The following is a 24,592-nucleotide window of genomic DNA, read 5'->3' on the forward strand; positions in this document are numbered from 1 at the left end:
AAAAAGCTTTTTTAGGAAATGAAAACAATGGGTAGTTGGCCCTAGCTGCCCAACTTTGTTCTGACCCAACTGTACAGATAGTCCTCACTTAACGACCATTCATTTAGTGACCATTTGGAGTTAATGGTGCTGAACAAAGGGACTTACAACCAATCCTCACACTTACAACTGTTGCAGCACTTCTGCAGTCACACGATTGAGATCTGGGCACTTGGCAACCAGCCTGTATTTATGATGGTTACAGTGTCCCGGAGTCACATGATCACCATTTGCAATTTCCCAGCTGGCTTCCAGCAAACAAAATCAATGGGGAACCATGTGATTCACTTAACGGCCGTGGTGATTCGCTTAATGACCACTGCAAAAAAGGCCGTAAAATCGGATGCTACTCACTTAACAACCGCCCTGCTCAACAACAAATTTTCCAGTTCCTACTGTGGTCTTTAAGCAAAGACTACCTGTACTTCCTTAATAATCATAGAAAGCAATCTGATTTTTTCTATTTGGAAGAGGACAGAAAACCTCCCAACCATTGATTGTACCTTGGCATCAAGCAGCAATGCCAGGGAGCATAATCAATTTGCAAACCTGGTTTTCAAAGAGTAAAGGAATAAAGGGAGAGACAAGGCGTGAAAGCCACATAGAATGCGCCAAATAATTCAAAGATGTCTGACCCACCAACAATTCCATCTTGTCTGGGTTATACTAGTTGATCTGCATTTATTCAGTCTACCACGTGCTATTAAAAAATCAGTTACGAAAAAGCATCTATTCAGCTGGAAAGATAGATGGCAGAGAGAACCCAAAAAGCGAGATTAGCGCCCTGCTCTCATTAGAACCGCTGCACTAGACCACTGAAGATTTTTAAAAAAGAGATAATTATGATTTAAAATGTCAATGTTAACGAGCATAACAAATTTCTGATCATCAACGGGGATGCTTCCAAGACAGATGGTAAAGCCAGGAAAAGACCAGGCCAACTCCAGAACTGGAAAACTTGAGTTCGAATCCTGCCTTGGATATGAAAGCCAGCTGGGGGACTCAGAGCTGGTCCCTCTCAGCCCAGCCCACCTCAGAGGGGCGATCCAACACAACCAGGGTACACTTTGTCATGCGCGGGGATGAACCCACCACCCAGACAACTTTGGGAAGCATCAAGGGAAACAGGCACACCCCCAGGTAGCACAAACACACAAAGAATCCACACCCAGAACAATTATTATTTTATCCCGCCGTTTTATATACTGTATACAGGTAGGTCCTGATTAGCGTGTGTTCGAATAATGCAATGCTCAATTTAGTGCCAATTGTAAATTGATGCCAGGTCACGTTTAATGCAACCCAAGATTTAGTGAATGTGAGGCTAGCGCATGAGTAGTCGCAGCTGGGTTTTAGACGCTGCTAAACTTCATGTGTGCAAAACAAAGAAAAGATAGATTCTGCCAAACAGTACAAGTTTAAAAAAAGATGCTTTTGTCAGTGTAAGCTTAACTTCAGGAATGACGTGTAGAAGTTCCATTTTGCTTTGTATAACTACTCTGTGACTTCGTGAGCCATAAATTTAAATTATACGTATATTCTTCTGATCCTTTCCTGTAGTATTTCATTAACATGCATATAAGCATTTATGTTTAACCTTTTTCCTTGCCTATTTCCGCCGAGCTGGGACCCATTGCCCTATTTTCCATAGAAATACCACTTTGAAGAGCGGGGATTTGAATCAGGCCACCTTTTCGTGGGATCTGTTCACCGCACTAACTGAGACCTCCCTGAGACACATTTGGTCAGCTCAAGGCAGGGAACATACTTGATGCTCCTGCCTCCTCCTACCCAAATGGGAATTAACAGGCAGGCCATCCGTTTCCTTCGGATGGGGGGCTTATTCCATAAACCCTAAGCCAACCAGGATTTAGTGCTCAGCCAGTTTGGGGCAGCGGCGAAGGGGCCGGGCTGGAAACCCAGAGACGCGAGTTCGAGTCGTGCCTCAGGCACGAAAGCCGCTCCTTCCCTCTCTCTGCGCCCAGCCCACCTCACAGGGTTGTTGTTGGGGGGAAGAGGAGGATGTCCACTGGAGCCCACGGGAGCTGGGCGGCTTATACATTCAAATAAGTGAAGATAAATAAAATACACTGCCTCAAATGAATAACAATAAGGCGAGGGCGGCGAGGGACCCCCTCCCCTCCAGTCCGAAAGACCCTCTCCGCAAAGCTCCGGGGGGGTTGAGGGGGCGAGGCTCCGGCGCCCGCCCCGGCCGCCTTCCCCCGTCAGCGGCCCCGCCAGCGAGCGAGCGAGCGCGCGCGCCCCGCCGGCCCCTACCTCGCGGACAGCCCGCCGGCCGCCATCTTGCCTCCCCTCCCACGTGACCTCCCACCCGCCTACCTCACTTGCTCGCTGAGCCCGCGAGGGAGAAAGGGGGCGGGGCCGCCAGAGGAAAGGGAGGCGGGGCGGAAAGGAGGCGGGTCGCGCTTGCGCGCTGGGCCGCTGTTCGACCGTTGGGCCGCGGCGCGGCTCCCGACGTCACTGGCGCGCGCCGTCGTCCCCGGAAGATGGCGGCGCCCGGCTGGGTGAGTCGATGAGGCGGAGCGCGGGGAAGGGCGGGGGGTGGCGTCCTCGAGGATGGCGGGCGGAAGTCCCTTTCCCTCAGAGCTCGGCGCCTGCGGGGCATGGCGCGTGGCGCCTCTTGGCCTCCCCTGGATCTACCTCCCAACAGTCCTGCGAGGTAGGTCGGGGCCAAAACAGCGCTTTCCAGCTCGGCGTGCCGGGCCTTTAACGCCCGAGGCTGGGTGTGGATGATGGGGGCTGTAGTCGCAGCTGGGGAGGGCTCCCTTTCTTGCGTAGGATTGAACACGGAAGGCCGGAATTGGCTCCCCCGGGGCGCCTGGAGGGCCGCCTGAGGCGGGCAGGCAGGAGCGGCCTTGAACCGTTAGCGCCGCAGCAATTCGGGAAAGCGATTCATCCCTGCGGGGGGAGGCTGTCCTCCCTGGCATGCCCAAGGACGCCGGTTTTCAGCGTGTACGAAGGCCACTGAAGTCAGCAAACAAAGAGGCTAATTGATTACTTCAGTAAACATTCCCCAGCATCCAACTAGGCTCTTTCAGAGTAATCAAGGTTAAGGCGGAAAGGGAGTCAGTTTGGCACCGCGGCGGCCAGTCAGGATTGTATAGGGCTCGAAGGCTGTAGGCTGAAATGTCAAAAAGGGGGTTATACAATACATCATTTATTATTATTATTATTATTATTATTATTATTATATTTTTATCATGCCTTACCCTCGGGAAGTGACCTGTTTTCATGAGAACGTGGCTCTTAGGCAGCTATTGTTCCCCTTCCCCTTGGCAGGTGTTAGATTAAGGAGCTGGTGTCATCCTCCTTATTTTAACGCATATCAGTAAAAATACAGATAAGAGTAATAAACAATAACAAAGATGCAATCTCCAAAGCTAACTTTGAAAAGTATGCATATATGAAGGAACATAGATTGCCTCAGCTGGCTACATAACCTTGCTATGCAGGTATTTCTCATATATGCAAAGGGAAAACCGGTCCCTGCCACTAACTCCTCGCCAGTCTCACAATTGTTCGCTCTGTTTTCCCCATCCAAAGCAACTATCTTGGTCTTTGATATATTTTTGTTGCATCGCACAATCTGACACTCACTGCATATAATTCAGGTTCTCAGCCAGCAACATTCACCTCCCCAAGAACACGCATCTAATGCCACCACAAGCATTTTTATCCATTAATCTACAAATGCATTAATCAATCAAGGGGACATCATACATCCTTGCCTTACTCCTTGCTTTTTTCTCTCCCTCCCCGCCCCATAACCTTATCAATAAATGATGCATTGTTTGGGGGTTTTAGAAGATAACTTCATATGTTGCATCCAAAGAACTTAAGAAGAGCTGGATCAGATCCAAAGGCACACCCATCCAATTCACATCCCACAGCACGTGTAAGTGGTGTGCTGCTGTAAGTAACCGAAGAGACCAAGATTCAAATCTCCACTGGAAATATAGTATTAAATGGGATGATTTGGGCCAAGTTACTGCTTAACTCACAGGGTGGTAGTTAGAATAAAAGGAGGAGACACACTCAAGAGCACTTGGGGCTTTTTGAATTGATGTAAATGCAGTTAACATTCTTCATCTTCTTGGACCCCCCTTTTCCTCTTTTTTAGTAATGTTTTTAAATTTTGACATTTTATGTATTTATATGTATTTATGGTTTTAATGTTTTGTGTGAGTCGCCCAGGGTCCCCCATTAAGGGGAGATGGGTGGGGGAGAAATTTAATAAATAACAACAATCACCAACACCAACAGGCATTCTTATGATACTGGAGGCCATTAATAGCTGTACCCTGTGTTAATATAGCCACTTCCTTTATAAAGTTATCTAAAGTGATGGCTGTCACTGTAAGATGTTCCTGAACATTCCACCGTTCGTCTTCACTGAATCACCCACCTGTCATCTTGTGTAATTTTGTACGCTTCTAACCTGTCCTAACAGACTATTTATTTATCAAATTTGCATGACTCCTGACAACGTGGGCAGCTTGCAACTACTAAAACAAGGCAGCTGTCTTTTCCAGCTCTCTGGTGCCTGTTTTAATGGTACAATAAGTTTTAAAGGTGCTGCAGGACTCTTTTTGCAATGAAACGTGGGTATAATATTTGCCACATGACTGCAAGGGCAGCCTTAACCTGCCCCTGCTGTAATTAGCCACACTAATGAAAATCTGCTAAATTTCACGCTGTAGCTGTTTTGCTAAGGAAATGTGAGAATTCAAGAAAATGGAATACAACCAGAAGGAATAATACAGTATTCTCAATGATGCATGAGTGGTGCTAGCAATGATTAGGTGCACTATTATTTATTCAGTTTATTTATTAGACTTACCTGGCCACCAAATTATAAAGCCTCAAGGTAGTTTATTATGCCGCTGATACAATAAGCAAGGAGCATTGGAGCCCTGTTCATTTTAATTATTCAGAGTTTTCCTTTGCTTTCCATTAAATTAGTTTGGGTATCCTAATGTATCGTAAAAGCAGTAGTTGAAGAACAACAGGCCAGCAATAAAAGTATTTCAATCAAGGGCAGTAAAGCCATCATTAAAAAAATCAGGAGTAATAAATTCTGTTCTGAAAGTGCTAAAGTCTCTCCAAGGAAGCAAGCATTGTGCTGTAGCGGGTGGCCCAACCAGGGTAGGGAGTTTCAGAGCATGGGAGTGCTGTTAAGACTGCTCTTTTGCGATAACAGGAGGAGCCATTGCCGTTGTGTGCTTCTTAAAATGGTTTGGGTTTTCTTTTCATTTCTAGGGATGATACGAAGAAGCAGGGGAGCTTTCGGCTGTGAAAGAGAGAGTCCCTGCACTTGAAGGCCGCGGGCAGCCGCAGAGATCCTTCATTTACAGGACGTAACTGCTGAACCGTCACCATGTTGAACAAGCCAGTTCTCATGGAATCGCTGGTCGTGTTTGCCATCGTGCTATGCGTGCACAGCGTGGTCTGGGACCGGTTTTCGTGGTCCACTCTCGTCCTTGCCGTCCAGGCCTTTTACATCCAGTTTAAGTGGGATCACCTCCTCCGCCTGGGCGGGGCAGTGTTCCAGTTCCGGACCACGGCCAACAGCGGCCTCCTGCCCTCCTGCATGGTTATTCCGCTGCTGGGGATCGTGATGAAGGAAAGGTGCCGAGCGACCGGCATTGTGTATTTTGAGCGCTTGGGCCTTATCGTGGCCTCCACGGGCATGATCATCGCCCTCTTTCTCTCAGTGATCGCCTTGGGCGTTACCAGACCAGTGCCAACCAACACCTGCGTGCTTTCCGGGGTCGCTGGTACACTGATCATCTACACAATGAAGCATTCCTTGACTGTCTCCGAAGTAATTGAAGTGCTGGAAGTGTTGCTCATTTTTGTCTACCTCAGCATGATCCTGCTGTACCTCTTACCTCGGTGTTTCACCCCCGGGGAGGCCCTGCTGATCCTCACAGGCCTCAGCTTCATCCTCAATCAGCTCATCAAGCGCTCCCTGAATGTCAGCGAGAACCGAGGGAGTCCTGTGGACTTCTTTCTCCTGGTTGTGGTGGTGGGCGTGGTCCTCCTGGGCCTCTCCTTCGCCGTTCTGTTTTTCTTCATGGATTCCGGGACCTGGATCTCCTCCATGTTTTTCCACATGATGACCGCGGTCCTGAGCCTTGGCGTCATCATGCCTTGGCTCTATCGTCTGATCCGGCGGAATCCTTTGATGTGGCTCTTCCAGTTCCTCTCCCAAACCCGGACCAGAGTTCACCTCCTTGCCTACTGGACGTTCCTGGCCACTTTGGCCTGTGCTGTGGTCCTCTGCCAAAACGTCAAGCGGTCCTCGGGTTCTAAAAAACACCAAGCTTCAACCATCACCCGGAAATACTTCCATTTCCTCGTGGTGGCCACTTACATTCCAGGGCTGATCTACGACCGCCAGCTGCTGTACGTGGCTTCCGTCATCTGCCTGGCTGTCTTCATTCTTCTCGAGTACATCCGCTATTTCACAATCAAGCCCTTCGGACACACGCTCAGGCATTTGCTCTCGCTGTTCTTGGACGAGCGAGACAGCGGGCCTTTGATCTTGACTCACATCTACCTTCTCCTTGGGATGTCCTTCCCAGTGTGGCTGTGGCCGAGACCGTGCGCCCCCAAAGGTACCTTGCCTGGGGCAGGAGCCTTGGCTCCCTACTCGGGGGTTCTGGCCGTGGGCATTGGGGACTCGGTGGCCTCTATCTTTGGGAGCACGGTGGGCGAAGTCAAATGGCCAGGAACCAAGAAAACCTTTGAAGGAACAATGTCAGCCATATTTGCACAAATCATTGCGGTGGCCCTGATTGTGATTTTCGACACTGCTGTGGATCTTAATGCCAGCTATTCATGGATCTTGATCTCTATTACCCTGGTGTCGTTTTTAGAGGCCTACACCACCCAAGTGGACAATTTACTCTTGCCTCTCTACCTCCAGATACTGCTCATGATTTAGGGACCATTTGGGGATAATATTTCTCCTCTGGAGGGTAATCAGATACATCTCTACTACGTTTCATTGGTGTCTTTGCTCAGGGTGGCAAAAAGTGATCGCACGGCACGTCCCTGTAAATGATTGCACGCTCATTATTTAAAACGGAAATATAATGTGGCTGTGCTTTGTGGTCCATTTTTTCACTGCTTCTCCAATATATAGCAAGGGTTTTCAGATTGCGGGTGGCAATCCTCCAAGGTTTTTGGTTTTTTTTTTTAAAGCCAGTTCAAAGAAATTTGTTCAAGGGGTCAAAGGTGCTGGACGGACTCCCCTGGGTGACTCTGGACCAGTCCCTCCCCTCTCACCCCTTGGAAGAAGGAAGCAAGGCAAACCGTGTTTGAAAATGCTGCCAAGAAAATTGCAGGAATTTGCTCAGGCAGTTCCCTAGAAATTAAAAAGGGGGGGGGGGAATCAGGCTGCTGCAGACAAAGCAGAGAATAAAGCCTGAAATGATTTGAGGGAGGTGGCTACATCTGTGTTATGGCTCAACACAGGATGGGATAAACTTTAATTTTTCCGACCTCCTGGAGAGCATGATCAGGGTTATGACATCAGCAAAGTGGGGCATTTTTTAAACTCTTTAGGCTATAAGAGGCTATAAGAAGCAAAATGGGAGCAATGTCTCTCAAACATCGCAACTTGAAGATGGGTGGACTTCAACTCCCAGAATTCCCCAGCCAACCTGGCTGTCTGGGGAATTCTGGGAGTTGAAGTCCACCCATCTTAAAGTTGCTAAGGTTGAGAAACACTGCATTAGAGGTTTAAGGCACCCATTTTGCCCATCAACCCTCCCCAAATGCCCCCTCAAACCAAACACAGCCTCACCTATTCCAAGGATGCTGGGGACCATAAAGAGGGGGCTTGGGGGCCCTTTCCTCCAAACTGCAAACTCAGACCATCTTCTCATAGGCAAAACCAGAAATTACAGGAAAATCAAAGATATCTCTAGGAGGGTGATATATAAATTCATTCCGTGCTGCTGGATTATAACATATTCTTACAAAAGTGCAGTCCACAGTGGGTACGTAATCAAAATTCCAGTCCATATTTGATTTCGTTTCTATCTTGCCTTTCCTGTCCCAAGCCAGAAGCAGTGCTGGTTCCCCGCATGCCTCCTTTCTCTTCACAACATCCCTGTGAGGGTCACCGCTGAACAAAAACTAGAGAGCAATTTTCCCCAGTCAGGATCCGATGTTCTTAATCCCACAGCACACCGTTTTTTTAATGCCAGGCTCTCGCTCCCAAATGGACTCGGCAGATTCAGAGGTGGTATGAAAGTGGAAGCAGAAATTCCCCCGCTACGAACGTGATCTGAGGACCAGCACCAGCCCTCACCGGTCCCCGAATAGTGCGGGGATCCCAAAGCAGAGGCTCTGGATTTTAGCTACACGTGTACAGAGACGGGAAAGGCAACTCCAGAGTTGGTTGGAGCCTGAAATCCGTGAGAAAACCTGTTAAGTGGGTCTGCAAAAAATGCATTTTATAGTAAGAGACCAGCTGCCCACGCCTTCCCTAAATTGCTTTCCTCCAGCTGCGTTGGGAGGGTAACTTCTAGCATTTCCAGCTGTGCTGGCTGGAATTCTGCAAGTTGGAATTCCAAAACAGCTGGGGGGTGGCTGGGTCAAGCTGCAATTGCACCCCTCCCAGAGCCACAAACCACAGTGTCCGGGTTCAAAGCCATCACACACTTTGCTTCCTTGAGGGACAACAGTTCCCATCTGTCTCTTTCCACCTACCAGTTCTCAGGGCTCCAAACAGCATCCTTGTCCTCCATCAGATGGAAGGTGTAGACCTCGCGGGACTCTTCAGAATAGTTGGCTTCACTTTTGTGCACCACCTCGCCGTGGATAAGTACTAAGCCCCCTGGTTTGCCATTAAAAAAGCGAAATGCACCATCTCACTGGAAGTGCCAAACATTTGAGAGTTCATTTCTTCTAGCTCGGATTCTAACCCAGCCTGTCCTGCACTTCTGCAGATTTGCTACCTGCAAACGATGATGTTGTGTTCGCCCACTTTTTCTTGCAATTCCGCTTTCCAGAGGCCCTCCTATATTTGTGCTAGCCTTGCATTTTTGCATTTGCAAAGGAATTGCTCTATTAAAACACGGGCATGTTTTGGTGGTTTATTTTCCAAGAGATGCCCTGAAAAAACCTACCAGAAAAATCAGAGTTGTAGCCCGTGGTGGAGGAGCAAAGGCCCAGAACCCCTTGTTTGCAGTCTGACAGCCCTTTCCACCCACAGCCGCTGAAAAAAGAAGCTTTACTTTTTTTTTCTTTTTAGAAAGACAAAATCCCGCCTCGCCCAGTTGGCATCGTTCTTAGCGTTGCCCTTCTGTTCATTGTCATCCTCTGAATAAGTAAATGAGTAGACGAGTAAATGAGTCTTAACTTATGCACAAATCGATCCGCTAAAAGACTGCTAAAACCGCAGCGTTTGCAGCTGCACCGTAAAAGAAAAATGAGAGTGAGAAAGAAAAAGAAGATAGGATTTTTTAAAATTATTTTTTTTAAAAAAGGGGAAATTAAAAAAAGGAAATAGGAGGAGGAAGGAGTATTAGGGATGTTCACCGCCTTGAGTATATATTATAAAAATAATAAAGGCGGGATAAAAAAATAATTAACGCAGCTCTCTTTTTTTTTCTTTTTTTGCAAAAAAGCAACTGAGCACTGAAGAAGCCAGCGCCTAATTTTACAAGAAGAAGCCTCACGTTTTTCAGAGCTGTCAAAATTAGGTAGACCCTTCCAGCAGCCATAAATGGCTGTCTGTAAAAGCTAGTTCGGTCCTTCCAAAGTGTATTTATTTATTAGAAACATACACTGCTTTTTCCAGCAGGGGTCAGCGCAGGGCTGATTTTGGCTGATCTAGGAAAAAACCAGGTCAGAGCTGAGTAGGGCTTGGATGGGAGACCACCCTGAAATTGTGCAAGTGGGCTAGGGTGGGAAATGGAAACCATTTCTTGGAAGGAGCCGGGATGTGTGTGAAGTCATTCATCGAGCTTGACTCAGTGATAGCTTTGCTTCTCCTGTAGAGTATTTCCAAGTTTGCGAGCGACTTTCAAAACAAACATAAAACAAGGATAAATATACTTTAAACTAGCTGATCTCTAATAATTATTTTGTTTCATCCATTCAATGTCGGGAAAGGCCTGGATTTAAAACAGCGGGGTCTAAATCCGTGTTTCTCAACCTTGGCAAGTTTAAGATGTGTGGACTTCAACTCCACACGTCTTAAAGCTGCCGAGGTTGAGAAACACTGGCCTAAATGATGGAATTGTAGGCGCCCCTCATATATCAGGTTGAAATTTGGAACGTGCGCCCCAATCCTGCACCCCAGATTACAGGGAAAGAGAAACAATTTCCCTTCCACGTTTCTTCTGGAGTTGTGGTGTATCCCGCTTGGGTTTCTCATCGGTGTAATCCTACCTTTGCCCACGGGCACAGGGACAAACCGGCAGTCGTCATATGCTTGCTCCGTGCCGACAAAATCGATGCAAGGGATCGTCCCAGGAGGAGTTCGGACCATCCGTCGCGTGATGCCAGCTGGAAGGCAGATCAGGAGGGTGAGCTTTGCGGGCTCCCTTTGATTTTATTAATGAATGGATTTTATTGATTAAATCAGTATGCCCCCCGACTCCTAGCAACTCTGGGCACTTTTAACCAGGAACCCAACACTTTGGCCCCCCTTGTCCCAAACCCAGGGTTCAAAATCTTGAGCTGCAGGGTTTAATTCTTCCTCCTCACTTTGATTCTGTTAGAGGCAAAAGGGACCCGTGAGGCCATCCAGTCTGACCTATGCAGGAATCCAAACACGTGCGCCCCATACCAACGACTGGGTAGCCTTTGTCTGAACACATCCAGCAAAGGGGAGTCTCCCCCATCCCCAGGTCACTGATTTGACTTAGGAGTTTTTAGACTTGACACTGAAATCCACGATTCTGTGTCCTGAACTCTGGAAACAGAAAGACCAAGCCCTGACCTTCTTCTGTGTTAAGTCCTTTCGAAAATTTGAGGAACGTTATCATACCCTTCTTGGTCCTCTCTCCTCAAGGCACAATGTAAAATTTGGTTTCTAGTCCTCATTGCTCCATTTTTGGAATCTTTCTTTAAATACAGTGCCTGGCATTGGACACACACCTTAAGGAAGGGTCTCACGAATTCAGAGGAAAGTGGAAGTTACTTTCCGTGGTCTAAGCCCCCCAAAATTGCCAGCCTTGGACAAGGCAGTTAAACCAAGCAAGGAATTCTACTGAACCTGGTGCTGTCCTGTCACAGCCATCCTTAAAGAGTTATTAGCCTCATTGGCTGTGGATGATGGGAATCAAAAGCATGGTTCACCCACATCAACTCAGCCAGAGAAGTGTTGGCCTGCTCTGTTCTGGTGTGTTGTGCAACCCAGCTTAGTCCACAACCTTTGGCGGAACAAGCCGTGATGGGTGAGCCGGATCACAAGTTAACATCCAGGAGGGAAGTTGGAGAAAGCGGTTGATTGTAATAATCAATATATATCTCCCTCTCTTTCCAAAAAAGTCAGGATAACCAAAGAGAGAAGCAAGAACACGCAGAGACCTTCCATACATCTTACTTGTGTGCGAGCCGGGAACAAACCACAAACAGCCATTCTCTTGCGTGACGTTCTCCAGAGCGATCCAGAGACCCATAACTTTGCCCAAAGGTTTTGTGTGCAAAAAAGTGGCATCTTGGTGGGGGGTCACTGAAAGGAACAGAGAAGACATGTTAAGGGGCAATGCATTCAACCCTAATTGGCTGTTGCACCCCTGGCAGATCATGGTTTGTCAGTGCCAACAGCTGGGTTCAGACAAACCACAATTCTATATCTTCTCCATAAGCCACTCAGAGTCCTTTCAGATTGCAATCGGGAAGAAAACTGATTAATAAACAGCCAGACCACATTGACAGCTTACTAATTCAGATGCAATGCTAATTAATGATTACTCTAATAGTAACTTTGACCGAATTGGGTGTTAGTGTCGTTAGTTTATGAAATACCCCACAATTTTCTATGCTGCCAAGCGATATGTACCATCCCTGCTGGCCAACCTGGTTTGTGCGGATTCCCTCCAGATCTAGTTTGGCATGCCCTGACAAACCGTGGCCTGTTCAATTACAACGAACCATGATTTCAGCCATCATCCTGAGGTTCTTGAATTTAAAATGCACCATTGGCTCAGTGGTTTATGCTGTTTAGATGAAGAAGATGGAGAGAGATGGGGTCCCTTAACTGTAGATCATGACTGATCTCTGTTACATGTGAAAGAGGCCACTGACACCTTTATGATTAAAATAAACCCTAGGTGAGTGCGATCCACAAACCTAAACCGTTGGTCTTTCATGGAACCAGGAACCAGGTCTTCCAGATGCCAGTCTAATGCAAGCCCACTTGCCGCACTGGCTTTCGTGGTTACATTATCGTTTCTAACCCATCTCCCGCTTCCCAACTGGGCAACCCAATTGGGTTTAAGTCATTGTGGTCAGAGGGGGGTCCAAAGGCCATGGAAAGATGACTTGAGGACAATACACCAACATAAACCAGAGATGGCCCACCCTGGTTGTATGAACCATCGCTCTGGGTGTCATCCAGGGCAACGTAAACCTTTTCTCTAGAAGCTCACATCTGGTCCAGAGGCAACGGAGAGCTAAGTTCATTTTATTGCTGATTTTTAAAAAGGCCCAAATTAATAAAGAAAACCAGCCAACGCAAGATCTAGGAATATGACTGTATCTCTATCAGGTCCAGGGTTTAACTCCCGCACCTCTTTCTCCTGCCCTGATGTGGACATGGGCTTCCTGCCATTCGTTTCTCAGCCTTGGAGGTTGAAGGCACCGGGGCACCTGTTTTGATCATGGTCTCAGGCTGCTGAATTCTTGCCAGCTACTCTCCTGCCCTTTTTGCTTATCCGCTGCAATTCAAATTCAGCCCTAGATGCCAACAAATTTGACAGGCGGAGAACTGGCAGCGAACACTTCCTAAAAATGAAGCATGACCAGTGTGTTCCTCAGTCCTCCATCCTTTAGGTCAGGGTTAACCAAGGCAGTGCTTCTCAACCTTAGCAACTTTAAGATATGTGGACTTCTACTCCCAGAATTCCACATACCTTAAAATTGCTAAGGTTGAGAACACTACTCCAAGGGGTCAATAAATGGCTGGAGGTCAATAGAAACAGACTGAACCTGGAACAGCGTGCTGATTCACAACTAAAACTCACCAATCTCCACCCAAAATCTCCAAATCTCGACCCTTGTTGACGTTCATCTGATGCACCCTTCCCATGAATATGTCAACAGTTTCAGTAAAAAAGGCGTGTTAAATCTTACATTCTTCATATTTTAAATATTACCTGTTTTTATGGTCATTATGATTATTATCAATTATTATTGCTGTTGAAGTTAGGGTTAGGGTCAGAGTACTATTAATTAATGTCTTATTTATTAAATTATTTTCATATCGTAAATGTTTGGGGGTCGATGAACAATCTGAAGTGCCAGGAAGGGGACAATGAGCTGGGAAGCTTGGGGACCCTGCCTTTAGGGAGATCATCGGATCTCACAGGTCATCTAACCACCTCTCCATTTCATCCCCAAGTCTATGTTACCTGGATGAGGTCAACCTTGGTATACTGGAACCAAACAGGTTTTCAAGAAAAGATTGGACCACCATTGGTCCGAGATGGTATGAGGACTCCTGCCTTGGTCAGGGGGTTAGACTAGAAGACCTCCAGGGTCCCTTCCAACCCTAGGATTCTATGATTCTGTGACTCTATGATTCTATAACTATGATTCTATAATTCTATGACTCTGTAATTCTATGATTCTATGATTCTACAATTCTATGACTATGATTCTATGACTCTATGATTCTATGATTGTACAATTCTATAATTTTATGATTCTACAATTCTACAGCTATGATTCTATGATTCCATGACTATGATTCTATGATTCTACGATTCTACGATTCTATGACTCTATGATAGGAGCCGAGTCCTGTGTTTCAGGATGGCAAACATCTTGCTTTGTGTAAAAGTGCCACGTTGGGCCACCTAGAGAGGGTGGACTTTTCACTCCCTGACGTTTCTTACATGGCTCAGCCACCCAGACGCCTCTACTCGGGAGCTTCGCTCCCCTCCCAGCAAGGGATGTTGGAAGTTGAAATCCAACATCTCTGGGGCAGCACAATGGGAAAAAGGTTACATGAAACCTTGTAGAGTCGGAAACTCACCTTCGCCGCCAATGCCAGCTTGCTGGAAAACAAGGGAAGAAAAAGACCATTGAACCAGAAGGGGACAGACAGTAATGGTTTTTAAAAATTGCATTCATTGCTGTGGGTTCCTGGGTTTGGGGAAGGGGTTGGGCTAGATGGTCTTCAAGGCCCCTTCCAAGCCTTCCACTCTAGGATTCTGGGTGGTGGGGTCCTGCAGTGGGCAGGGGGCTGGACTACAGGATCTCTGAGGTGCCCCCAGCCGTAACCTTTGATGTCACCCAGCTATTTATTTTTTAAGAAGGGCTGGGTTAACCTACCTTGAAGATGTACATGCTTTGCACCACCATGGGGTTCTCAAGGCCCAATTCTCTTGCCAAGGCCTGTGGAATATCCCAGAATTTAAAGGCATCTTAATTTCCTGCACCTTCCCTGGTAGCCTCAGAACATGCTTCCTCCAATGTTTCACACATTAAAGCCGCGTTAAAACTGGCAATGCTTTTTCCCTCTTGCTCAGAGATCAGCTACCAACATCGGTTAAGCGATCAGTTCTTTTAAGCCCGGTTTGTTAATTGCATTCTTTTAACGTGTGTTCAATTGCATGATCGCTGGTCATAAAAAACATCTTTTACTAAAACCGACCCCAGCACGGACGTGATATTTGCAGGCCTCTTGAGCGACTTCACAGGGCTGTTGTGAAGGACGAAATGTGCTGGGAGGCAGAGCCCACCCCAGCCAGGCTTGTGTCGGGGGTCTTATAACCAAAGGAAGGCAGAGACTCCCGGTGTTGGCAAGATTTGGCTGTTCCTGCAACAGCCTTGCAGTGTTGGTCAAGGTTCAGCTCACCTGCACTTTCGCCGCATGGGTCACTTGCTTGAAGACAGGATCGTGGGCGTGCAACGCTAGAAACCATCATCGTCGTCACCCCGATACAAGAATCATTGAGATTAGATTGGCATTGGTTTAACAAACAAACTAACCATCATAGGTCCTGCTTACTAAAATCCATGTCTAAAGAGGGAATTTTAAATAACGGATGGAATCGGGGTGGGTCAGCAAAGGTGGGGTCGAGGAGCCCAGCCGAACTACAATTCCCAGCAGCCCCAGCTAGCATGGCCAGAGATTCAGAACGATGGGAGTGGTAGTCTGACGTAGAAGAGCAGAAGGCTTTCGGGGTCTTTAAGAAAGAAATTGGGGAGGGGGAGGCTCAGGCCCACAGGCGAGTGTCCCCCCTCCCCATTTCTGTCCTTTCAGAGCCCCCCAGCAGTGGCTTTTGAGCTGTGCTGCTGGGGAGTGGCAAAGGGGCTCCGGGACCAAACGCGCCTGTGAGCTGCGTGCAATTTATCTGGCATTAATTTCAGAGGTCATTTAATTCAATTAAACTCAGAGCTCCCTTAAAACAGACTTGGTTTGTATGTGCTCACTTTCTGGTGTGCAGAGACCATTGGGGAAGCTAGAGGGTGGCTTCACAAACTGTCATTCCTGGTTTTTAAGTGTCTGTGCGCACAGGGGTAACATGAACCTCCTGAGCACAGAGAGACAAAGATGCAGAAGCATCAGTGCCCGCAGGCACCACGTTGACTATCCCCGCTGAACAAAGACACCCCCTTCTCAACTATAGCTAAAATCATACCACCCACCCTTAGGTGGTCTTCTAAAAACAGCAGCTAAGCGGTCATTCACCCTGCTAGATGGCAGCACTGAGCCAGTCTCGGCTGACCTCAAAAAGTTAAACCAGTTGGATCTGATTAGAACATGGATGGAGGACCACGAGGAAATCCCATGGCTAAGCTGGAAAGTCGAAAAACATTCTAGAAGAAGGCAATCAGAAACCATGTTTGGACTGTTGCCATGAAAAGAAAAAATTTCTGTAGTGATCAGGGCTTTCCAGAAAAGAAATCTGGGGGAAAATCCCGTCCTGGGAATATTCGCCATCCAGCCGCTGACGGATTTTCTGGGAGGGTCAGTCTGCCCTTTAAAGGAGCCTTTATGTTTTGATATGGGTTTATTCAGAAACAAATTGCACAGAATTCAGCCAAATGGATTGCAGTGCAAACCCACTGAAGGGCTTCAGTACAACATTTCTGTGACTTGATTCGGATAAATATAACCCTCCGTTCCTTTTCAACTTGCATTGTTTCCTTGGGAAATGGATTCCCAAGTAGCCCCTTACTTACCATGACCAATTTTGTTGATAGATTTCTCCTTTGGGACAAGAAAATCCCCTACAAATTAAAAATACTGGATTTAAAAGAAATAAAAAAAACCAAATTGATAGAACGTTAGTGCCAAAGATGCTTTGGGTACAACCGACTGAAACGTCCCAGCAGAAAATCTCTTAGGGAGATGGAGTTCAATCCATGATGGCTAAACGTGGCATATTGTGCAAACAAACCCAACTACTGTAGCCAAAAAGCACCGTGGTCTCAAAAAAGTCAAGAAGGCCCCAAATGGTGCATTTGAAGCTCTGCCGTTTTTTAGGTGCACTGCATGTAAAAAGCAGGTGGAGCTTTGATTATATCGTTGTGGCGGCCGTCTTGACTTTTTTACCATACCCTACGGACACCCCTGAACCCAAGAGTAATTTATTCAATAATCCAGGGTTAAAAACATGGTTTAGTGCATGTGTGAACAAGGTCACCAAGCCAGGCTGCTTGTCCGTCCAATCTCCAAACCGTTTGTTCTGGCAGCATCTTTTTCTGGCTGCAAACTATTTTCTCCTGGGCATTTCGATTTCCCAATATCTCAACAGAAGTCCAGGGAGAATCTTCAGGGATCTCTCTTCTGCCAACCTCAGAGCGACTGAGAACAATGAACAAACCATTCAACTCTGAGACACTCCAGGTCCTAAAAAGACAACCAAAATCCCTCGCCCCACCACTTCACACAAACAGGAAAAGAAAATAAATTGGTTGTATTCTTCTCCTTCTCAACTTTACTTTACTTTGAATCTGTTTGGTTATGAGCTTCCCCAAAATCCAAGCAGTCCCTATAAGGAGGAGCTGCAAACCTGTCGAGCCACCATTCTGCTTGAAACATTTGAAGACCCGGAGCTAGGAAGCATGGTATGGCTCGGATGTCTCCAGATGGAGCAGTGGCCTGGCCACAACCTCCAGAATGCCACCGTTTGTTTTTAAGAAAGTCAATTTTATTATAATTTCAAATACAACTCAACAGAGCCAGAACTAAATCTCAAATACAGCTGATACTAAAGGATTCAGGAGGTCGAGAGGGGATCATCGCTATTAAAAATAGCGATTTTTTAGCGATCTCCTCGCTTTTATAGATTTATTACAAAGTTGAATGAGATGAGAGTGAAGAGACACTTCACATATGAAGACCATAAATGCACACACACATTTCACTAAGTCATGTTTGGTTTAATCATGATTTGTTGAAAAAAACACAAGTAGCTGAATCTATGCATCCCCTGTGCTTTAATTGGCAGGGTTCCCACCATTGATTAATCAAAACCAGACAAAATACATTTTGTTTAGTACAAAATCACTGACATGTAAATTCCCACTAACTGTGTTTCTCACGCTCAAGCATGCTCCCATTTAAAGAGAAAAACCATACCTTTTTCATCAAAAACACCTTTTTCAAAAAAGAATCTGATTTTGTCTCCACTGGTGAGAAAATATTCTGTGGAGCCCTGTCAGAAACCAGATCAAAAGATCAATATTAGCCTCAGAATCTCGAGATCTTTGGATTCCCAGTGGTTTGGCCGTGAAACTAAAGCCATTTTGAAATAAAATTGGGTTTTGACACTGACTGATCGATTGCCTTTATTTTTGCACAGAATAAGAACTTTGCGGTTTAGATTATGCCTTTAGCTACGTCAGCCTCCCATTTAACCATGTTCCTGATCGCCACCGGTGACCAGAAATTCCACAGAGGCGAAGAATGGAAAGGAATTGTTTGCTCCAATTCTCTTCTTCCTCTCTGTGGAATTCCAGGCTAGCTATAATAGTTCAGTAAAAGTTATTCAGAAGCCCTGCAAAGTCCTACTAAATAATGTGGATAAACCAGCTTCTCATCCTTGCTTATTCTTAACTCCTTGGTAGGTCAATGGATTAAATAATTATTTAATCATCCTCAGGGGAGGAATTCGGTTTTGTTATTTGATACCCAGTTGCTGTGTTCATGTAGCCCATCAGGCGTTGAGTAAGACTTGAGAATTTATTTACTCCCCATTTATAAGTTTAATAAATGATGATGAAGATGAAGATGATGAAGGTGATGGCGCCACTGGGGTCCGCATAGTGATTTTAAGAAATAAGACTCTGCTGTATTTCTTTGGATCGACTCTCACACGTACCCCTCTAGAAATGTTTGCCATCTTTAATCATCATTTTCAAAATTACACATTTCTATTCCAATACTTCAAAAGCATTTTATTCTTTAATAGAAAGCATTTCATAAAAATCTTTCCATTTTTAAACCCACTCTACCTGCATCTTTTCGTCCAAGAGAGGTCAGCGTGTGAAAAGGAAATGGCATGGTACATGGTGAAAACCATTTTTTTTAAATAAAAAGCACAAAAGAAACAGACTTAAGAAGATATCTGGGGTTGAATCCTGGTTTGTGAATACACTAGAACTGGCTGGTTCACTCAACAGGCTAAACCCAAATCTCTGGTTTACAAACCACCCCAGTTCAAGCAAACAAACCATGTGATGGCTTGATGCAAGTCGTGAACTGAACTGAAATGGACCATCTGAGGTTGCCTACCTGGGCCTGGAGCTGTTCCGTCTCCTTGGTTGAAAACTCGGTTCGGCAGTGGGGTGGCACGTCCATAGAAGCAACAATCTTTCGGATCTGGGCCTTCATTGCGTCACATTCTTCCAGGCTGAAAAACCGTTCAAGGACCAGGAAGCCCTCCTGGTGGAACTAGAGAACAAGGTGAAGAAGACATTAGCGGGAGGTGCAGAAGGTAATCCAGTCCTAACCTGAGATTTCCAAGGCTGAACCTTTGAGTTTGATCCTACTGGAGAACCCCATCCTTGCCCTCCGGTGCACGTGCATTATTGATCTACCCAGTAGGGTAGACTAGAACACCTTTGGGTTCACAAGACATCCAACAGCTTCTTGTAAGACATCATCATCAAAGGAAGTGAGGACGTCTGGCCCATTTCCATCTCTTCCTTTGTCAACGGAGTCGCTAGCATATTGTTTCTCATAGACTGCATGAGAACAAACTTTCCTAGTTAAGGCTTCATGCTTCTCTGCAAAAGATGAAGACAAAAGATCTCAGTTGAGTCTGAACAGAAGGTTGACCCAGTTTTTGTATTCTCCGAGCCATCTGCTGGTCCATGCAAGTTGGGGGTTCAAAGGCCCACCTATCTGGAGGCAGCAGGTAAGGGAAAGATGGAGACGATGATGGGGATCGGCAAGATATGTTCTAAGCTAGTTTTTAACAGTCATCAAGGAGACGGTTTTGGAGAAATCATGTATTTATCTGAAAGGACTGAGAAGGTCCTCCCCAAATTGGATCTACAGAAGGAATAAACTAATATGTTCCTTTGCCACATTCTCAGCAAGTCAAAGATAACCATCCCATTTTAAAAGTCCATTATTTGGGAAGAGCCTCTTCCCAGATTTGAATCTCAGTTTGAATTTTGTTAGCTGCCCAACTCCAATGGACTCAGGGCAGACTCTAGAGAAAACATCAAAACAGATAAAAACATCAAATCAGATAGACTTCCCAGACTAAAATAATCTTACAAACAGCAAAATCAAACAGAATGAAATAGGGGCCCTAGAAAAATAAATAAATCCAGGCTGGGACCACACATGGTTTTTAGGTAAATGAAATGACTGTGTGTTCCTCAACCAGCAAACTACAACTTTTCCAACTACATTAAAACCCACCGGGCTCCTTTGAGGTTGGGTAGGTTGTGCAAAGTTGGGCCAGGCAATTCTGCTTATGATTCGGTGTGTTTGGTGAACACAGAAAATTAATTGAATTGAGTAAACCAGAGGAAATTAAACTTTAACCGTGCAGAAGTACAGCTGCTGTTGTGTTAGTCTTTTTAATGGAGAGATCATCATTTCTACCTTTACTATTTTAAAACAGGCTTTTAGGAATTCCAGAGCTGTAGGAAATGAAATGGAAATTTTAAAAAAATTCTAGGAAACAAGAATACAGGTCGGTCTCAATTTGTGCGCTGAATGAATCCCACGAAATGGTTGCGCGATCGAATTTGCACTCTTCAAAGTGATAGTTCTGTGGGAAATAGGCTAATGGGTTCCAGCTTGATGGAATTAAACAAGGAAAACTTTTAAACATAAACGTTTATATGTATATTAATGACATATTACAACAAAGGGTAAAAAGAATACACTTATAATTTAAATGTATGGTTCACAAAGTCCCAGAGTAGTTAGAGAAAGCAAAAGAAAACCCCAAACTTCTAAATATCACTTCTAAAACAGGTTGCATTTTTGAAGCTGTCAGCTCAACCCAAAGGAAGCATGATTGTTCAAAGTGAGACTTAAAGCCAACTGACGTTCTAATCTGGAAATTCAGTGGAAGAACAGACTAGGAAGTTCTGTTGCAAGCGAGCAAAGTGGTTAGGGCGGCAATGCATCGGCTCTTCTCTGAAACCCGGATATATTTACGGTTTTTCTACCCCTTCGGAGGGCCTGCTTATTTTCATTCAACCCTCAAACGTTGCCGAACAGTTTGCTGGTGCCCTTTATTCTTCCAGCAGAAGGATGGGCTGGAGAAAAGGAGATTAACCGGAATATCAGCTCCCTTCTTGCAAAGAGGGCTTTGATCAGGCGATTTAATCCAACTTGGCAGCGGAGATGAGAGCCGTAACCATTCCCGTTTCCAGCCCAGGAAACTGATGACACCTCTTTTTTAGTTAAAGAGCTGGTGGGTTGCCCTTTATAGAAACTGAGATTATCTTGAGTAGATTTTGGACTTAGTGGCAACGGAGAAAGAGAAAGTCTGCAAATATCCATCGTTTGGTGTCTAAAACAGTGTTTCTCAACCCTGGTCTAAAATGTTCCGTTTCAGCAAGGCAGATGGGCAAAAGGCAGCAAACAGAGCTTGCACTTCCAACAAAACGTTGCTGCGAGTGTGAATCAGTACGATGAACTCGCTCACACCCTTCCCACATCCTTGGCGGGTTTGGGGTGTCCCCTCCCGTCTCTTCTTACCTTAGAGAGTTGCTCCTGGGTGACTGGGGCCATTGGTGTCCGCTTAAAGAAAGCGTCCCCGTGTCCAGTTCGCTCCGTGTCCAGGTGTCAATCTTCCACCGCTAAGCCGTGCAGATCGCCATGTGATCCCCTGCCAAGGACAGAGACAATGGCATGACCCCAATTGATTCTGGAGGCCCCTGACACGGTGGACTTTGGCACTGCACAGTCGGCATTGCAGAGACTCCAGGAGACCTGGTTTGGATTCATCTTGGACCCAGAACCAGGCGGTGGAGATTTGGGCACGCAGCTGAAAAGATTTCTACTCTTGCGTGTCATAAAAATAACTCAGCAGATTTTGTCGAGTAGGGTCAGTCTTTGATGAATATTACACTGAGCGGTCATCGCACAAGTTTAGTGATTTTCTTGGTCCCCTTCGACGTTATGCCTTCCGAAATGGTATTGCTGTTTTCAATAAATAAATAGGTTTTGAAAAAAGGAAAACTAATCTTGGACAAGGTGTCCACCTGAGATGATTCTTAATTCTCCCAACATTTCAGCAATTATTAGATCAGCATTTTTTATATTTGAGTGGGCTGGTATGCATCAATATAGAATTGTTTTGCAGCTGTAAAATTTTTGCCTTTTTATCTGCTTTGAATCTATTTCTGTATTTCTTGGGGGGGGTCCAACTTGCTTTTCACTCTGCTTAGCTTCCTTTTTATTTCCTTCTCTTTCTTGTTATCATCTTATTTATTTCCTTAGTCCCTGAAAGTCATGCTACTATCAAGACCAGGAGAGAGAGAGAGAGAAGAAAAAAACAGCATCAAAGATGTAATCGGCATTATTGTTTAAATCATGCCTTTTCCGTAATATAGAGGAGAGCTTATGTGGGTTTAAAAAATACAAAAAGCAGCCTGCACATTCCACTGGCTGACATTTCTTTGAATGGTGGAACCAACCCAGCAATTAAATTCATTGGCAAAAGTATAAATCAAGGACTTGAAAGAACTTCCTGAAATAAAATACTTCGGCTTAGCTGATGTGGAAACTCAGCTGTTGCGGTTCATACACCATGGTTCAGAGCTTAGTGTGTTTCATAAGCTTAAGCAATTGTGGTTTCTTCACTAGCATGGTTATATAAATCGTAATTTACCAAGAAGGCAAATACAGGTATTTTCTGCTTTTTTCCTCTATCTTCCCTTTCACAGCCCCCAAATGCTATTAGTGCATTGTGCAATTAAGGATATTATGCCCACCTACCACTTCTCTCCTTAAACATGTTTTTCCCCACCCCAGGGGCCCTCAAGATGTGTTGCACTTCAGTCCCCATAATCCTCAGCCAGTCCAGCCCCATGGGAATGAAAGAGGCTGCAGCTTGACGCAGATGCCGCTGGGGAGATCTGCTCTGGCAGACGGAATTGAAAACCCTTGTGAATATCGTAATCTATGATCCCAAAGTTTTCTTAGGCACGCACCCTGGTTTCATCATACCTGCAGGCTTTAAACACCCGAAACAGCCTGCTGGTTTTGAAATGCGGCCATTTCCACGTTCACAGGTTGCAGAATACAATTCTCGGGCTGCAGAAACCTTGGAGAACCACCAAAGGTTTGAAAGAACGTTGTGGGTCGTTTGAGTCTCCCTGCTTCTTGGACACCACCAAGTTGGACTCAACAACCCGTCAGGGAGTTGGCAAGCTGGGGAAAGCAGTTTACAATTGCCTAGTTGGCTGGGGATGATGGGAGTTGGAGTGCAGCACCACCCCAGGTTGGGCGAGGCCTTTCTCTGCCATCCTCCGGCGCGTCCCAGGCAACTGCTGATTGTCTGACTGCCCGTATTCCCCAAAGACTCGGGAGCATGGAGTACCGTGCCGCGTCTTGGTAGAGAGAGCCAAAGCTGAGCACATCGATCGACTCTTTTTCTCAGCAGCGCCGTTACCTTAATAGTATCTTTGCAGGAAGCTGATTTTGGTGAGCCCGTCGCCCTGCTGAGGATCTTCCAGGCAGCTGGAGGTGGAAAAGAAGAGGGAAGAACCAGTGTGGAGAAGGGAGTATTCAACGCTGGGACTTGTTTTTCTGCATTCCACAAGCTGAGATGGACAAAGAGCTGAGAGTGGGGAAGAGAGTTCTTTTCTCTGGAATTAACCACTTTTCTGTTGTTGTTTTAACTCAGTCCTTGTCAGCTCTCCAAGGTAGACCAGACTAGAAAACCAGTCATGCACGCTAACGCTACTTTTATTATAAGGTTAGAGTAACAGACTCTTGCAAGTCTGAAGGTGCTTCCCGCTCCCTCCCTCCCTCCATCTTTGTGAGAACTAGGGAGGGGCTTGTCTGAGATGCTTTCTCAGATTACAGCTCTGCTAGGGACTCAGATTTCTCTTATCTGACTGTTGTCTTGGTTGCAGCTCTTCTTCCTGTTCCTCAAGGTTATTACATTAAAGATAGATAAATAGATGATAGGCAGTCAGCCCTTCAAGGTAGACCAGACTAGGAAATCAAAGTCATGCACGCTAATAATACTTTTATTCCAAGGTTACAGTAACAGAATCTTGCAAGTCTGAACGCGCTTCCCCCTCCCTCCCTTATATCTATGTGAGAATTAGCCTCACCCTGTCTGAGATTACAATTGGATTACAGTTGGATCCTTGGATTACAGTTCTGCCCTGAACTCAGATTGCTTTTATCTGATAATTGTCTTGGTAGCAGCTCTTCTTTCCTATTCCTTAAGATTGTTCCTTCTGCCCATTATGGGTGGATAGATGGATAGGTGGAGGGGGGGGGAGAGAGAGAGTCAGCCCTTCATGGTAGACCAGATTAGGAAACCAAAGTCATGGAGGCCAATACTACTTTTACTGTAAAGCTATAATAATAGAAACTTGCAAGTCTGAATGCGCTTCCCCCTCCCTCCATCTTTGTGAGAATTAGGGAGCGGCTTGTCTGAGACGCTTCCTCAGATTACAGCTCTGCCCCAGACTCAGAGTTCTTTTATCTGACTGTTGTCTTGGTTGCAGTTCTTCCTCAAGGTTATTCCTTCTGCTCAAGAAAGTCCTGCTGTAGCGCCTTTAGTATCAGCTGAACCAAAGGGCATTAAGAATGTTAGAAATTAAAAATGCTTCCTCCATCTCCAGGGGATGAAGGCCTTTTCCCAATTCTTTTAAAATGATGGCGCAGTGCGGTAAA

At 45.8% G+C, this 24,592-nt stretch overlaps 3 protein-coding genes across 7 annotated transcripts in view; 1 reads left to right on the plus strand and 2 right to left on the minus strand.

Annotated features, from left to right (window-relative positions):
* Positions 1-2,356, minus strand: part of NUP188 (nucleoporin 188) — a 39,112-nt gene extending 36,756 nt beyond the window's left edge. For both annotated transcript variants that reach the window (XM_088147131.1, XM_088147130.1), the window contains exon 1: positions 2,317-2,356. In XM_088147131.1, the coding sequence (XP_088003257.1) occupies positions 2,317-2,342 (26 nt within the window). In that variant the 5' untranslated portion in view covers positions 2,343-2,356. The remainder of the gene's footprint in view (positions 1-2,316) is intronic.
* Positions 2,357-2,500: 144 nt separating this feature from the next.
* DOLK (dolichol kinase) lies at positions 2,501-7,165 on the plus strand. Of its 2 annotated transcripts, none has more exons than XM_007433362.4 (2): positions 2,501-2,564; positions 5,320-7,165. In XM_007433362.4, the coding sequence occupies exon 2, from the start codon at positions 5,438-5,440 to the stop codon at positions 7,007-7,009; it is 1,572 nt and encodes a 523-aa protein (XP_007433424.1). In that variant the 5' UTR covers positions 2,501-2,564; positions 5,320-5,437; the 3' UTR covers positions 7,010-7,165. The 2 variants fall into 2 exon arrangements, with proteins under 2 accessions (XP_007433424.1, XP_015744437.1); XM_015888951.3 differs by lacking the exon at positions 2,501-2,564 and adding an exon at positions 2,578-2,719.
* Positions 7,166-7,794: 629 nt separating this feature from the next.
* On the minus strand, positions 7,795-23,530 carry PHYHD1 (phytanoyl-CoA dioxygenase domain containing 1). 3 transcript variants are annotated; one of them, XM_007433360.3, is made up of 12 exons: positions 23,352-23,527; positions 21,434-21,563; positions 18,998-19,156; positions 17,843-17,918; positions 16,441-16,488; positions 15,110-15,165; positions 14,584-14,646; positions 14,285-14,306; positions 11,630-11,758; positions 10,471-10,587; positions 8,785-8,911; positions 7,795-8,480 (listed from the first exon to the last, which is right to left on the minus strand). In XM_007433360.3, exons 2-12 carry the CDS (start codon positions 21,464-21,466, stop codon positions 8,429-8,431), a joined length of 882 nt encoding a protein of 293 aa, XP_007433422.1. In that variant the 5' UTR covers positions 21,467-21,563; positions 23,352-23,527; the 3' UTR covers positions 7,795-8,428. The 3 variants fall into 3 exon arrangements, with proteins under 3 accessions (XP_007433422.1, XP_025025722.1, XP_088003262.1); XM_088147136.1 differs by having other exon boundaries at positions 8,428-8,512; positions 23,352-23,530; XM_025169954.2 differs by lacking the exon at positions 14,584-14,646 and having other exon boundaries at positions 23,352-23,526.
* Positions 23,531-24,592: the final 1,062 nt, after the last annotated feature.

Source organism: Python bivittatus, unplaced genomic scaffold (assembly GCF_059951505.1).
Source record: "Python bivittatus isolate LINGU-HERP-01145 unplaced genomic scaffold, Pbiv_v1 ctg000160_np1212, whole genome shotgun sequence".
Lineage (NCBI taxonomy): Eukaryota > Metazoa > Chordata > Lepidosauria > Squamata > Pythonidae > Python > Python bivittatus.

What these genes read in the sequence shown, in the direction of transcription:
- DOLK (XM_007433362.4), top strand. Translation starts at nt 5,438, where the DNA reads ATGTTGAACAAGCCAGTTCTCATGGAATCGCTGGTCGTGTTTGCCATC.
- PHYHD1 (XM_007433360.3), bottom strand. Translation starts at nt 21,466, where the DNA reads ATGGCCCCAGTCACCCAGGAGCAACTCTCTAAG. An exon ending in TATCAACAAAATTGGTCATG is followed by an intron (nt 15,166 to 16,440) that starts GTAAGTAAGGGG and finishes GATGGTTTCTAG; the next exon opens with CGTTGCACGCCCACGATCCT. An exon ending in AGCTGGCATTGGCGGCGAAG is followed by an intron (nt 11,759 to 14,284) that starts GTGAGTTTCCGA and finishes TGTTCCTTTCAG; the next exon opens with TGACCCCCCACCAAGATGCC.